Source organism: Cibotium barometz, chromosome 6 (assembly GCF_041138505.1).
Source record: "Cibotium barometz isolate CiBa-2024 chromosome 6, ASM4113850v1, whole genome shotgun sequence".
In the NCBI taxonomy this organism is placed as follows: Eukaryota; Viridiplantae; Streptophyta; class Polypodiopsida; order Cyatheales; family Cibotiaceae; genus Cibotium; species Cibotium barometz.
The window spans coordinates 60,622,479-60,636,057 of NC_141051.1; the positions used below are offsets into that span (position 1 = coordinate 60,622,479).

Here is a 13,579-nt window from a genome sequence, read left to right on the forward strand (position 1 = left end):
CACAAAACAGAGGATTAATTTGCTAATCAATGATTAATACATGCTAATCACTATTTTTTGGTGCAATTGAGGGTTTAAATTAACCATTAGGTATCTGATACAGATCCCTATAACTTCAGATTGCAATTCGGAGATGGTTTGATACTCCAACCATTCCGTACAAATTGGTTACCCTTGATTTAATGTAGTTTTTGGTAATTTTATACTGATAAATCTGTTGTAATCATCTATTAAACACCAGATTGAGTTGTAAAAGGGTAGACACTGTCCTTGAATCTTGAAATTGGATCAAGAGGTAAGATCCCCTTCACATCATCATGAGTAGCACAAGAGATAGCCAAATTTAATGGGGAGCAGTTTTACACATGGCAGACAAAAACCATGTATCTGCTCATAAAGAAAAATCTGTGGGGGCTAGTTGAGGGAAGAGATGAATGTCTAGAGGTGAGAGGGAAAAATGAGTGGAAGAGCAAGAATGAAAAAGCATTGGGACTTATCGCACTCAGTCTAAATGATGAAATCATTCATCACATCACAGGGATACAATGGGCAAAAGATGCATGGAATGAAAATAAATTATTTGGCACACAAGCTAAAAATTCAAAGATAAATCTGTTAATGCAATTCTACAAATTGGATATGAAGGAAAGTGAACCTTTAATCACACACTTGAACAGATATAAAAGCATTAAGCAACAACTGGCAGCTATTGGCAAAAAGGTAGAAGATGATGAGGCACTAGCAGTGCTTCTGAAGAGTGTGGACAAAGGTGAATATGAAAATATTGTAGCAACACTAAAGAATGTACCTGAATTGAAGCTACACGAGATAGAAGGAGCTCTACTAGAGCAAGAGAGCAGAGGCAAAGAGAAGAAATGGCTCGACTCAACAGCAGGAGAAGAAAAAGCATTCTTCACCCGAGGAGGATTCTCTCGAGGACGAGGAGACGAGGAAGAGGCATAGTAGGAGGAAGGACCTTCACTTGCCACAACTGTGGAAAGCCAGGACACATAGTAAGAGACTACTACAGTAAACCCAGTGGAGAAGAAACGACATCGGCGAACTTCATGGAGGCTTCTAAGGAAGTGGAGTCGGATCATCTTTTCTGAGTGAGAGAGAGAGAGAGAGAGAGAGAGAGAGAGAGAGAGAGAAATCCCACAATCCAATGTAACCTGTCCCAACAACGTAAAACCACCTCTGAGCCACCGATGATGTAGGCCATGTGGTAGATGTATGTGTGAGTACTTTAGTCAAGGTCACGGGCACTTGTAGTAGCCTTGGACACATAGAGAGAGAGAGTGTTAAGGACTATTGAGTTTAGGGACTTGAGGCACTGGTCGCGGACTATCAAGTAAGAGGGAAACTTGGTATAGGGTCTAGGTGTGCTAGGAGTATTCACTTGAGGGGAGGTGTTGAAATATACAAGTGAATAGGGTGTGTGCGGGAACAAGCCCTGGGCTAGAGGCTGTAAAAGAGAATCTGTAAATGTGAGAGAACCTGTGAAAAGGTGAGAAGAATCTACTGGCAGAGAATAAAGGGTAGCATGAGGAGATTTAGGAGGTGTAGAGATAAACTGGGAGAGGTGGAGAGAATCAAGCAAAAGAGGTGGAGTGAATCAAGGAGAAATCAGTGGGATTGGATGCTTGGATGTAAACTCTATAAATTGAGGCATTGGCCTAATGAGAATTTGCTGGTTTTTGATTATCCATGCTTACATTAAGCTATTAGTTAATTGCTCACTAATCACGTCTTAATTATCGTCTAATCTCTTTGTTAATGATGTTGATTCTAGCATTTGATCCACCATAGCTCATCACATTACTGTAATTTTAACATATTGGAGGCATTTTCCATGTCTGGTTTGACTCTTTCACATGTGACCATGTCATGTATATTGGTTATCCAAGTCATGATATTATTCATGTATGCAAAGTTGTCCCAACCAAATGCAACTTACTGGATGACCTAAGTGATGACCATCCATGTAGATACACATCAATCAATATCACAAAGGTTATTTTCCACGACCTGCTGTACCATGCCAACTATGTCCCCCATATGTATCCATGTTTTTCCATCATGCAATTCATGTTGAAGTGTGTATGTCGTTATTATGCTGAAAATTGCTAAAACTTCCTAAAGTAAAGTGTTTAAGCCGTAGATGGATCAAATGATCCACCCACGCTACCTAGATGCTAGGCTGATGTAGGAGCCGGACCCAGAGGAGTGACACTAGACAGAGCCATGGGGCTATGTAGAGGTCGATGACCTCGACCTAGAGGCCCATGCCCGCGCCACCATAGAAGGATCAAGGCCATCATCTTATACCATCACAAGACTTACTCATGTCCAAGGTTGCATTTAAAACCCGTTTTTAATTATTTAGGACGTTTTGGACTTGCAAACGTTTCAAACCTGTTTTTTCGTTTATTTTTTTGGACTTGCACTTGTTACTCTCTTTAGAAGAGGTTTTTTCCCCCGTGTCCTTTTTGGCTTGCCCATTGGGAGGTCTAAGCGTGGTTCTTCAAAATTAGCTTATTTTCATGTCATGTTATGGAACATGTTATGACAACAGATGGATGATGACTTCTACGATTTTAACATTAAAAAGTACGTAACATTTTTTACGTACATGTTGCGGCGCCCCATGTGGGATATCTTAGGATGATATGTGAGCCTTATGCCCTTTGTACATGGATCAGCCCTAGGATCTCAGCTTTAGCATTTTAGCTTTGTCATTTTCTTTCATTTTAGTACACATGATGATATATTCCATGGACATGATGTAATCCTTTTAGTCTCATAGGTCATTTTGGCCTTTTGTAGACGTTAATATTACTCTCTCTCCCATGAAGGTTTTCCATCCACCACAGTCTGCACCCTAAACCTAGCCATGTGCTCACAATTGGTATCAGAGCAAGGTTGCGTTTTTTTAAAGAGTTTTGTTTCTTTTGAAGTTGCCACCTGTCGACTGAAGCCGCCTCTGGTATGTCAGACTGTGATTTAGTCGCCCTTTGCTGTTTGACCACCGCTTGCTCCTCCTCGCCTGACTGGTTGCCGCCTCCAAAAGCTCCTCTCCATGGCTGCCGCTTGCTGTTTGACTGCTGCCTGCTCCACTGGTTGCCGCCTCCAGAAGCTCGCTTGTTGCCACCACCTGGCTGGCCGTCTGCTAGTTGTTTGCCATTTGCTGGTTGCTCACTGCCACTACCTGCTTTGGCTGGTGCTGCTCCATGTTGAGACACCAGCTCTTCTCTTCCACTCATCTCCAGCTACTGCCTCCTTTAATACTGATGCGGATGATACAACTGCTGATGCTGCTACTGTTGCCGTTGATGCTCTAAGTTGAGCTCCTACTTTGCGGCCTCCTCTTTGCCTACTTCCTCTGCAACCGAACTTCGGTCCCCATTACTTACTCTCCTTCTTAGCCTCTACCATGGATTTTAACAGAAGCAGTGTTGTTTTTGAAAAGCTATCCGGACCCAATTGTCCTATTGACGAGCATTGAAGATTTGACAAAAATGTTGACATCCTAACTTATCTTAGGGTGAGGTGAATTGACAGACTTCCTTTGTTGACATGATTGTAGCTATCGTCGTCTCAAAGAACAGCAAGACAGAGCAGTTGACCTTGACAAAGCCATGTTCATAAAAGGGAAAGGCAAGCCGCAAAAGGGTTGGCAAATGTAACTTCCAAGTTCTCCAAGAAGCTTGGACGTACAGAAAACCGATGCTTCAAGAAGATGGCTAAGGAACAAGAAAAGGTGTATGCAAACTTAGTAGCAGCAGAAGAAGAAGAAGAAGAAGAAGAAGAAGAAGCCGAGGCATTCACAACAGTGGAACATGCAGCTACCGTGATGGATAAGTGAACCTTTGAGCCAGTTGCGGGGAACATGTCGTGTTTTTGCTAGTATTGGAGAACAGAGACTTTTGAAAGCCATCCTAGCATCTCCACCTTTGCCCCGAAGGAGATATTCGGCTTCAATGTGTGAACACTCCCTATGAGTGTATGTGTGTGTGCACCTCTTAAAGGTGAAAGTGTGTGTGAACAAGGGCTTATAGCCACTTAAGTGTTTGAGTGTGTAAGCAGTGATGTCACCAAGCATAGACAAGTGTCACTGCCCAGTGAATAGTGTTGAGAAAGAGTAAGGCATTTTGCCTAAAAAATTATTATACCTTGTGAACTTCATTACATATCAATACAATCATCACATCGTACTATGAAATCTTCTGTTTTTAGCTTGTTACATCTTTCTCTCTCTCTCTCTCTCTCTCTCTCTCTCTCTCTCTCTCTCTCGTGAATCAGGGGAGTACACCAGATCATATGTGTACCTAGGAGTCACATTCAACGGACCACAGTTCTCTATGAGGCAGGCAGCTGAGGCTAGATTGGCACGTGGATATGCAGCCCTAGGGGCACTAGAGAGGCAATGTGCCTACATTCAATTTTAGGAGCCGCGCACCAAACTCTAGTTGTTTGACACATTGGTCACACCTACACTCTTATATGGCTCACCCATATGGGGACCCAGCATCTACCACACGAGGAGGGAGCCGCATGTCGGCCAGGTCAGACCAGAGAGATTTCTATAATGGATGGCAAGTACTAGAGAAACCACTGGTGACTATGATCGTACGCATCGGAGCAAACTGCGACCGCTCCCTACAGGAGGCCTACAGATCGGAGACAAAATACACATATTTAGAACACTTAATTTAACTGTTATTAAACAATGGAAACAACATCAGCAACACAAATACTCGAAATACTGAAAATACAAATGACACCAGCACTAGGGCCGGAAAGGGCCGCCTCCCTCCTCAATACTTTTTGTATTTCTTGGAGTATTTATATTCGTACAAGTGTCACGGGCCTGACAAGCCAGATTTCTTCACAAGGGAGTGAAAACAACCGAATAAAACTGGTTCAAGTCGACGAAGAGGTGTGGGTCGGAGTAGCCCCAAATCACAGGCTCATTCCCACCTTCACTGGGTGTACACCTGCCTTTCATTGGTCTTCCGGGACCGTGCACCAACAAGCACGCCCGTACTAACGCAGGCCAAAGGGTACACCGCGGAGGAAACGTGGCCTGGTTCTCCCCAATGAGCTTTGCTCCCAAATTCCATGGTGAGTCTAACCTTCACTGGCTCTCTCAGAAGCTCTGAGAGTGCGGTTAACAACACCACACAAGGAAATATACTAGCCACACCAGGAAGAATTTCCTGAACATGGTTAGCAATTACATGCCATGCTCCTGCACTACACAACTTAAAGTATTCTCTGAATTTAAATTAGCAAATTTCAGATTTATACAAATGAGAAAAATATGAGAGCACTTGGTATGGTGAGTACAATCCAGATACAACCGGTACAATTTGTAGCAAGTACAATCAAGCACGACAAGAACTTCACATGCGTGCAGGTATTGCTAGCCAATTAATGTTCGGGTTCTGTACTTTGCAGTAGATACACCAAGTACATTAAATGCTTCACACGTGCAGGTACAGTAGGTATTGATTGTACAGCTGGTACAGTGAGTTCAGCAGGCAGGTATAGTCAAGTACAACAGGTACATATGGGCAGCCAGCAGGTACACGTGGGCAGCCAACAGTTGCAAGTACAGCAAGTACTGGTCAGGTACACATGGGTAGCCAACAGTTGCAGGTATAGCAGCAGGTTCTGGTCAGGTACACGTGGGCAGCCAGCAGGTACACATGGGCAGCCAACAGTTGCAGGTACAGCTGGTTCTGGTCAGGTGGTACGGCAGGTACAGACTGAATTCAGCACGTGGAAAAACCAGCAGCAGCAGGTATAGTTCAAGTACAACATGCGGGCAGCAGCTGGGAGGCAGGTACAGCACCGAATTTTGCTGTTGGAGAGAGAGGCGATGCAAGAAGAAGGGCAGCCAACAGACAATGATGAGAAAGAAAACCCACCGACCCGTCACCCACCACACGTGGGAAATTTGCAAAAAAACAAAGCCTTTTTTTAAAAGGTTATAATATCTTAAATCAATTTAATACTTTGGGCACCCTCAAAAGCAGATGTCCAGCCCCTTTTTAAAATGGGTGTGAACACATTACCTTATAAATATTAAGGTTTACCATAGTTTATGGATTTTACCTTTTAAAAGGGTCAAAATGTAAATACTTACCACCTGTTCACACGCCACACCACCAAGTCAGCAAACAGCATTCCACGGTACATTGGGACACGGGTGGCACTGATCTGGCTCCCGTCCATGGGGCCAGGCCAGTGTCATGTTCACATGGGACACTGGCCTGGCCCCATGTGAACATGGCACAAATCTGGCCGCTCTATGGAGTGACACATGGACGGGAGCCAGATCAGTGCCACCCGTGTGCGACCAGTGCTGCGTCACATGGACCGGAACCAACTTCGTGTCACCCGTGTATGATTTGCTTCGTGCTGTATGGACGGGAGCTTGTTGGTGCCACTTGTGTATGGCCAGGATGGTGTCTTACCTATGGGACTGTCACTCTATAGGAAGACCATGACATATTTATTTATATTTGTCGCGCCAGTTTTGTGCCCGACAGGAACCTCTTGTACAAGTTTCATGAAAGGAAGATTTCGTCCATTATTTGTGCACATACATTTATGCCTGCATGCATAAATTTGTTTTTGCATGACTTGTTTGCGTGTGTCTGCTTGTTATGTCGTGCCAGTACACTGGACGGGGAAGCCCCCAGTGTACTGTGGAATGCTGTTTGCTGACTTGGTGGTGTGGCGTGTGAACAAGTGGTAAGTATTTTCATTTTGACCCTTTTAAAAGGTAAAATCCATAAACTATGGTAAACCTTAATATTTATAAGGTAATGTGTTCACACCCATTTTAAAAAGGGACTGGACATTTGCGCCCAAAGTATTAAATTGATTTAAGATTTTATAACCTTTAAAAAAAAAAGGCTTTGCATGGAACCTTTCTGGAAATTTCCCACCTGTGGTGGGTTGGTGGGTTTTCTTTCTCATCGCCGCCTGCTGGCTGCCCTTCTTCCTGCATTGCCTCTCTCTCCAAAGGCAAAATTCGGTGCTGTACCTACCTCCTAGCTGCTGCTCGCCTGTTGTACTTAAACTGTACCTGCTGCTGCTGGTTTTCCCACGTGCTGAATTCAGTCTGTACTTGCTGTACCACTTGACCAGAACCTGCTGAATTCAGTCTGTACTTGCTGTGCCACTTGACCACTGCCCATGTGTACTTGCCCATGCTGTACCTGCTGGCTGCCCATGCGTACCCGACCAGAACCTGCTGTACTTACAACTGTTGGCTGCCCACGTGTACCTGACCAGAACCTGTTGTACCTGCAATTGTTGGCTGCCCATATGTACTTGCTGGCTGCCCACGTGTACCTGACCAATACCTGCTGTACGTGCAACTGTTGACTGCCTTGCCCACGTGAACCTGCTGGCTGCCCATATGTACCTATTGTACCTGACTATACCTGCTTGCTGAACTCACTATACCAGCTGTACAAACAGTACCTGTTGTACCTGCACGTGTGAAGCATTTAATGTACTTGCTGTATTTGTTGCAAAGTACAAAACCCGAACATTAATTGGCTAGCTGTACCTACACACATGTGAAGTTCTTGCCGTGCTTGATTGTACCTGCTACAAATTGTATCGGTTGTATCTGGATTGTACTCACCGTACCAGGTGCTCTCATATTTTTCTCATTTGTATAAATATGAAATTTGCTAATTTAAATTCAGAGAATGCTTTAAGTTGTGTAGTGCAGGAGCATGGCTTCAAGAAATTCTTCCTAGTGTGGCTAGTATATTTCCCTGTGTGGTGTTGTTAACCGCGCTCTCAGAGCTTCTGAGAGCCAGTGAAGGTTAGACTCACCAGGGAATTTGGGAGCAAAGCTCATTTTGGAGAACCAGGCCACGTTCCCTCTGCGGTGTACCCCTTGGCCTGCGTTAGTACGGGCGTGCCTGTTGGTGCACGGTCCCGGAAGACCAGTGAAAGGCAGGTGTCCACCCAGTGAAGGTGGGAATGAGCCTGTGATTTGGGGCTACTCCGACCAACACCTCTTCATCGACTTGAACGAGTTTTATTTGGTTGTTTTCACTTCCTTGTGGAGAAATTTGGCTTGTTAGGCCCGTGACACTTGTACAAATATAAATACTCCAAGAAATACAAAAAGTATTGAGAGGGGGGGGGCCGGCCCTTTTTGGCCCGAGTGCTGGTGTCATTTGTATTTTCAGTATTTCCAATATTTGTGTTGCTGATGTTGTTTCCATTGTTTAATAACAGTTAAATTAAGTGTTCTAAATATGTGTATATTGTCTCCGATCTGGAGGCCTCCTGTAGGGAGCGGTCGCAGTTTGCTCTGAAGCATGCGTGCGATCATAGTCACCAGTGGTTTCTCTAGTACTTGCCATCCATCATAGAAATCTCTCTCTGGTCCGGCCGACCTGGCCGACATGCGGCTCCCTCCTCGTGTGGTAGAGGCTGGGTCCCCATATGGGTGAGCCATATGAGAGTGTAGGTGTGACCAATGTGTCAAATAACCAGAGTTTGGTGCGCGGCTCCTGAAATTGAATGTAGGCACATTGCCTCTCTAGTGCCCCTAGGGCTGCATATCCACGTGCCAATCCACGGTCGCAAACCATTGGTACCTCATGAGATTGTCAGAGCAGAGATAGGAGCCGCACCAGTGGTTACCGAAGCCCTGTTCTAGTCAATGACATTTTTGCAAAGGATATGGGAGCTCCCCAGTCAGAGATACCTACACCTAGCACTTATAGTTAGCAGCAGACGGCAAAACATGATGTTGGTACGCCCAGATGTGTACCTGGCTGAGATTACATGGCATGACGATTGATGCACTCCCTCCATTTGATTACAGCTTGGACTGCGCCTCCTTGGACCTTAGTCACTCTGAGGAGAATAGGGTGATCAGGATGGACATCATGAGGCTAGATGCAGAAATGACATGGTCCAGCCCCCCCTACCACTAGGCACGAAGATGGCCCGCTATCGGGACCATTTTCTACATCTCTCCCCAAATGGCTTTGTGACACGGTCTACATACATGGACACCCATCTCTCACATGGCATTCATAGTGCCATTGGATAGATCCACACTTCATCACATCAGTTGAGGGTAGAGGCTGGTAGATACGAGGGGATGAAGCCAGAAGACGGCATTTGTTAGCTATGTCATCAAGAAGTGGAGTCAGAGGAGCACTACAGATACTGATGTACTGTGTACTATGAGATACGAGGGAGATACTGGTCTCTCTTCTGAGAGGGTTTTGGACCATTACGACATGTGATGGAGTTTGAGGATCAGAGGTGTTTGGGGCTTTTCTTATTGGAGCTCAGACGCCATCGAGAGGCTCTTCTACGAGTCAAGGCAGCACACCAGGATCCACCCCGCCAGCGAGCCATGGCAGATTTTTTCAGGGCTAGGACCACCCCGGCAGATACGACAAGGACCTCCACTACCCCCTCGGAGAGCCAGACGTCCCATAGACGTCCTTCAAGAGGAGTCACCCTTGACAGAGCCATAGCACTTTGTCGAGCAAGACGCCCACGCTTACTAGGACCTCGTCCACGGCCGCTTCATCACCGGTGGATTATAGCCATCATCACCCGCCATAGGAGACGACTGTCCCGCCACTTTAGTCTCTCTATCTTACAGCACCCCATGAGAGAGATACTGAGATGAGCAGATTACACCAATCTTATGCTAGTTGTAGATATTATACACTTTTGTTGTACCTCAGTAGGAGCATTTTCCTTTCATAGAGGTTTAGGACTTTTTTAGTCCTTTTGTCTTACTTTTGATGAGACACCATCAGCTGTGTACTATGTTTTGGTCTCATCGGCCACTTTGGCTTTCGAATTGTTAATACATCTTTCTTTCTTTCTTTCTCTCTTTCTCTCTAGGCCCATTGGGTCTTTAGTAGACGCTTAATATATGTTTCTCTCTACCATGAAGGTTTTCCATCCACCATAGTCTGCACCCTAAACATAACCCTAGCATAGGCCTGAGCTCACATTTATATATCTTGGGTTGAGATGGATGAGGCAAGATCAATGCATGGCTTCGAGACATGGACATTTACCAAATAGCATAGAAGATAAAAGGCGGAGATGGTGCGCTTTCATTAAGAGGGCATGATAGCGGCATGTCTACGTAGTATAGTTGTTATAGTTTGTCAAAATTAGGGAGTTGAAGCATGCTAAGCGTTTTGGATGCAGTAAAGAAGGCCAAGCGTGTCTAAATCGTGTCTACTTTTGTATTGGTCTCAAGGCTTAGGGTTATATAGGTCTAGGGGGGATGAAAGTGCTCCATGGAGGATGTGTGTAGAGAGAGAGTGAAACAAGGCTCTAGAGAGAGAAGGTAGTGCACGTACAACAATGATTAGATTGATATATAGATTGATGAGTGCAATGCCTTTTTATAGGTATAAAATCTTATCTTATGACTCAACACACACACACACACACACACACACACACACACACACACACGTATGTGTTGCCACATGGCACACTGATCTCTTCATAAGAGGTGGTTCACGCGCACACACACACAATAACACATATAAGGGGTGTATCACAAGGATGAAGCTCTGAATATCCCAACAAACGCTCGTTTAGAGCAAAGATAGTGGGACCCAACACGAAAGAAAGACACTACCTTCTAGCCCCATCACATGTTCGGACGAATTGCTGGCGGGCAGGTGACTAGGCTGCTGTTGGTGATGCGCGAGGAGGTGCTGCAGCTCTGAGGGCTGTCAATGGAGCATAGCCCAGAGAGAAGGGTCACTGGCGAGGAAGACTAGGCAGTAGTTAGCCAGGCAAGGCAGCGGCTCAGCTGGGGAGAAGGATGGTGGTCTCCAAGCTAGTGTGGCTTGAGCGGATGGTGGCAGAGTCGCGAAGGATGGCAGAGGTCTCCACGCTAGTGTCGCCTGAGCGGATGGTTGCAGAGCCACGAAGAGGTGGCGGTGGTAGAACTGTGTACAGGTGGCGCCGCTTGATGTTGGTGGAGCTGATGACGATGGGTGGCGGTGATGGAGAAAGGTTGCGAGCGGCTGGCAGGGGAAACGGCGGTCTGGGCGCACACAAGCAAGGCGTGTTCATGGACGTGGGGCAGGCAGAGGGGCAGCAGTAGAGGAGGGTACGACAGTAGGCCATGGCATTGGCATGAATGTGGCGGGGAAAAAAAAAGGGCACAGATGACGGTGATGGAAGAGGAGAAGCTTGCAAACCCTGAAAAATAGAGAACGGGGGAGGGCGATGAGCCTACCCAAAATCCACACGACTTATTAAGGAGAGTCCATGCCACGATCTAGAAGAAATACCTGGTCTTATTAGCGATCTTTATAACAAAGCTTGATGTTAGTATATGCATTGCATATAATAAATTTCTCTGCCAGTGTATGTTTTTGCATGTATATCTCTGCACACGTATGCATAGTAGAGTGAGCAGCTTGGTAAGTACTTGACCGAATTCTTCCTTCCAAGTGTCATCAAAGTGTGAGTGTAGTTGGGTTTTTCTATTGAGAGCTGTTTCAGTTAGAATTGTTTGCAGGCTAACAGTTTCATATTTTTTACAGTTGTAAGGAGAGCTCCCCATGAGTTCAAGATAGCCTGTTTAGAGGTATTTTGATTGATGGGTTTTTTTACCTGTGCAGAATGTGTCTTAAAAACTAGTATGATCACGTTTATAAAAAAAAAATGTTTTATATGCGCACGGTTTCAGGGGATCAGAACACTTTTCCCAAGTGATGTCAATCCGTTTTATGCTGGATTTGGAAATCGTGATACAGATGAAATAAGCTATCGTAAAGTGGGGATTCCTAAGGGCAAGATTTTCATAATCAATCCAAAGGTACTATGCAGTCAAATAGGCTGATGCTAAGTTGATCACATGATTTTGTTGCTGCCTTACCTTGCAGATTTTTGTGGGACTTTTAAGATTATCTGCACTGGTTATACAGGGAGAGGTTATGGTCAATCATCATGTTGATGTCAAGTCATACACAAGCATTCACGCATTGGTGGATGACATGTTTCCGCCGGTGTCCTCGTCTGAACAGGTAGTTCAGAATTACCAACCAAGGGTAGTAGTGAGTTGTAGTGACTAAGGGTGGTTTAGATGGTAATGAGCACCCTGTTTGGGCCTGTCAGTTCATCCACAGCGGCCTGTAGAGGGTGCATGATGTCATACAGATGTCATCTCTGTTGGATTTGTGAGATTGAGCTGGCCGGGTGGGTATTGTGAAGCCACTGTAAGGTAGCTTGATATCCTATTTAACAAACAAATTTTGTTTAACTACAGGAGGATTTTAATTCCTGGAATTATTGGAAGCTTCCCCTTCCTGATATAGTAGATGAGCTCAGTGCAAAGAGGTAATAGAGCTTTTGAGCACAAGTTTTCATGTTGGTTTTTGACACATGGCTTCTCTGAATATTGTTGTGTGTGCAGTTCAAAAACAAAAAAGGGTGGGAGCTCAAAGAAGTAATTCCTTTCATTAGTTGGGTTTCTTTCTACAGATTTAATTGGCAACCCTCTCTTTGGGAGGGGAGGGGGGGGAAGAGTGTCCTGATTGCTTCATTCCCAATTAAATTATTCAAATGGATAATTCTGCTGCCCTGTAAGGGGCCCAGCTCGGGAGATAGTTGTACAAAATGTGAATATTTGAGAGCTTCCAGGAAGGTTCTTGTAATATCTGAAGTTCTTTCGAAAGAACGAACCTATGGGAGCTTCCTGTAACATCACATTTATAGCACGATGAATCGTGAGGCCAATGTAAAAGTTCTTGTGAAGTATTCAGCTCTGTATAAAATGCGAAATCGCTCTACTAATTAAGCGGAAAGATTGGCAGACATTGAAAGGATGCATGTGTATTGATCTCTTTTTTGCGAGCAGGTTATGTGATAAAAGTTGCTTGGCATCTGTCATCGTGCTGCCCAGCCCCGTGTAGCCTGCAAACTATTTTACTAACTGTATCTCCCTAATACCTAATCCCGAAAGGTTACTGTGTGCACTTGTACATCTACAAGTATGGCCATGCGGCACCCTAGCACAGCGGGTCAATTTGACAATTTGGTCGTGTAAAGCCAAATGCTTTGTACTTCTAAGATGAATCAACCTGGGGTATTCGGGCTGCAGGGGCGTCAAGGAGCAATCTTAAGCCGTGCTGACACATAAATCTTTAGAATGTGCTTATCAACCTTCAGCATTAAGCAAGGCCTTGATAGAGTTCATTGCAAACCTTCCTCGGCGGTCGGCAGAGGACAAAGCGATATGTTTTAGTTCTTTTTAGACCACCATCTTCCTCAATCTTCTCTCATTATGGAGCAGAACATCGAAGCTATCATGGTGAAGTATGTCCTTCAACGTCATCATCCAGTACTGAATCGGTGCCGATCTTTTAAGCACTGCTTCCAGACATTTATGGTTGAGAGAAGCGTTTCCATTACATATTTGTATGCTTTGAGCAGTGCTGGTCGTAGTACATGCTGTAGCCCACAGAATCAGTGCAGCACAGGTTGATGGCATGTAGGAGCAGGAGGCACAGCTCATACATTTGTAAGGTTG

The 13,579-nt window shown here is 45.0% G+C and overlaps 1 protein-coding gene across 2 annotated transcripts in view; it reads left to right on the forward strand.

Annotated features, from left to right (window-relative positions):
- The window catches only part of LOC147637932 (phosphatidate phosphatase PAH1-like), a 60,096-nt gene extending 47,175 nt beyond the window's left edge, over positions 1-12,921 (forward strand). For both annotated transcript variants that reach the window (XM_086799774.1, XM_086799775.1), the window contains exons 7-11: positions 11,592-11,635; positions 11,738-11,866; positions 11,976-12,074; positions 12,317-12,387; positions 12,464-12,921. In XM_086799774.1, the coding sequence (XP_086655900.1) occupies positions 11,592-11,635; positions 11,738-11,866; positions 11,976-12,074; positions 12,317-12,387; positions 12,464-12,500 (380 nt within the window). In that variant the 3' untranslated portion in view covers positions 12,501-12,921. The remainder of the gene's footprint in view (positions 1-11,591; positions 11,636-11,737; positions 11,867-11,975; positions 12,075-12,316; positions 12,388-12,463) is intronic.
- The last annotated feature ends 658 nt before the right edge of the window (positions 12,922-13,579 follow it).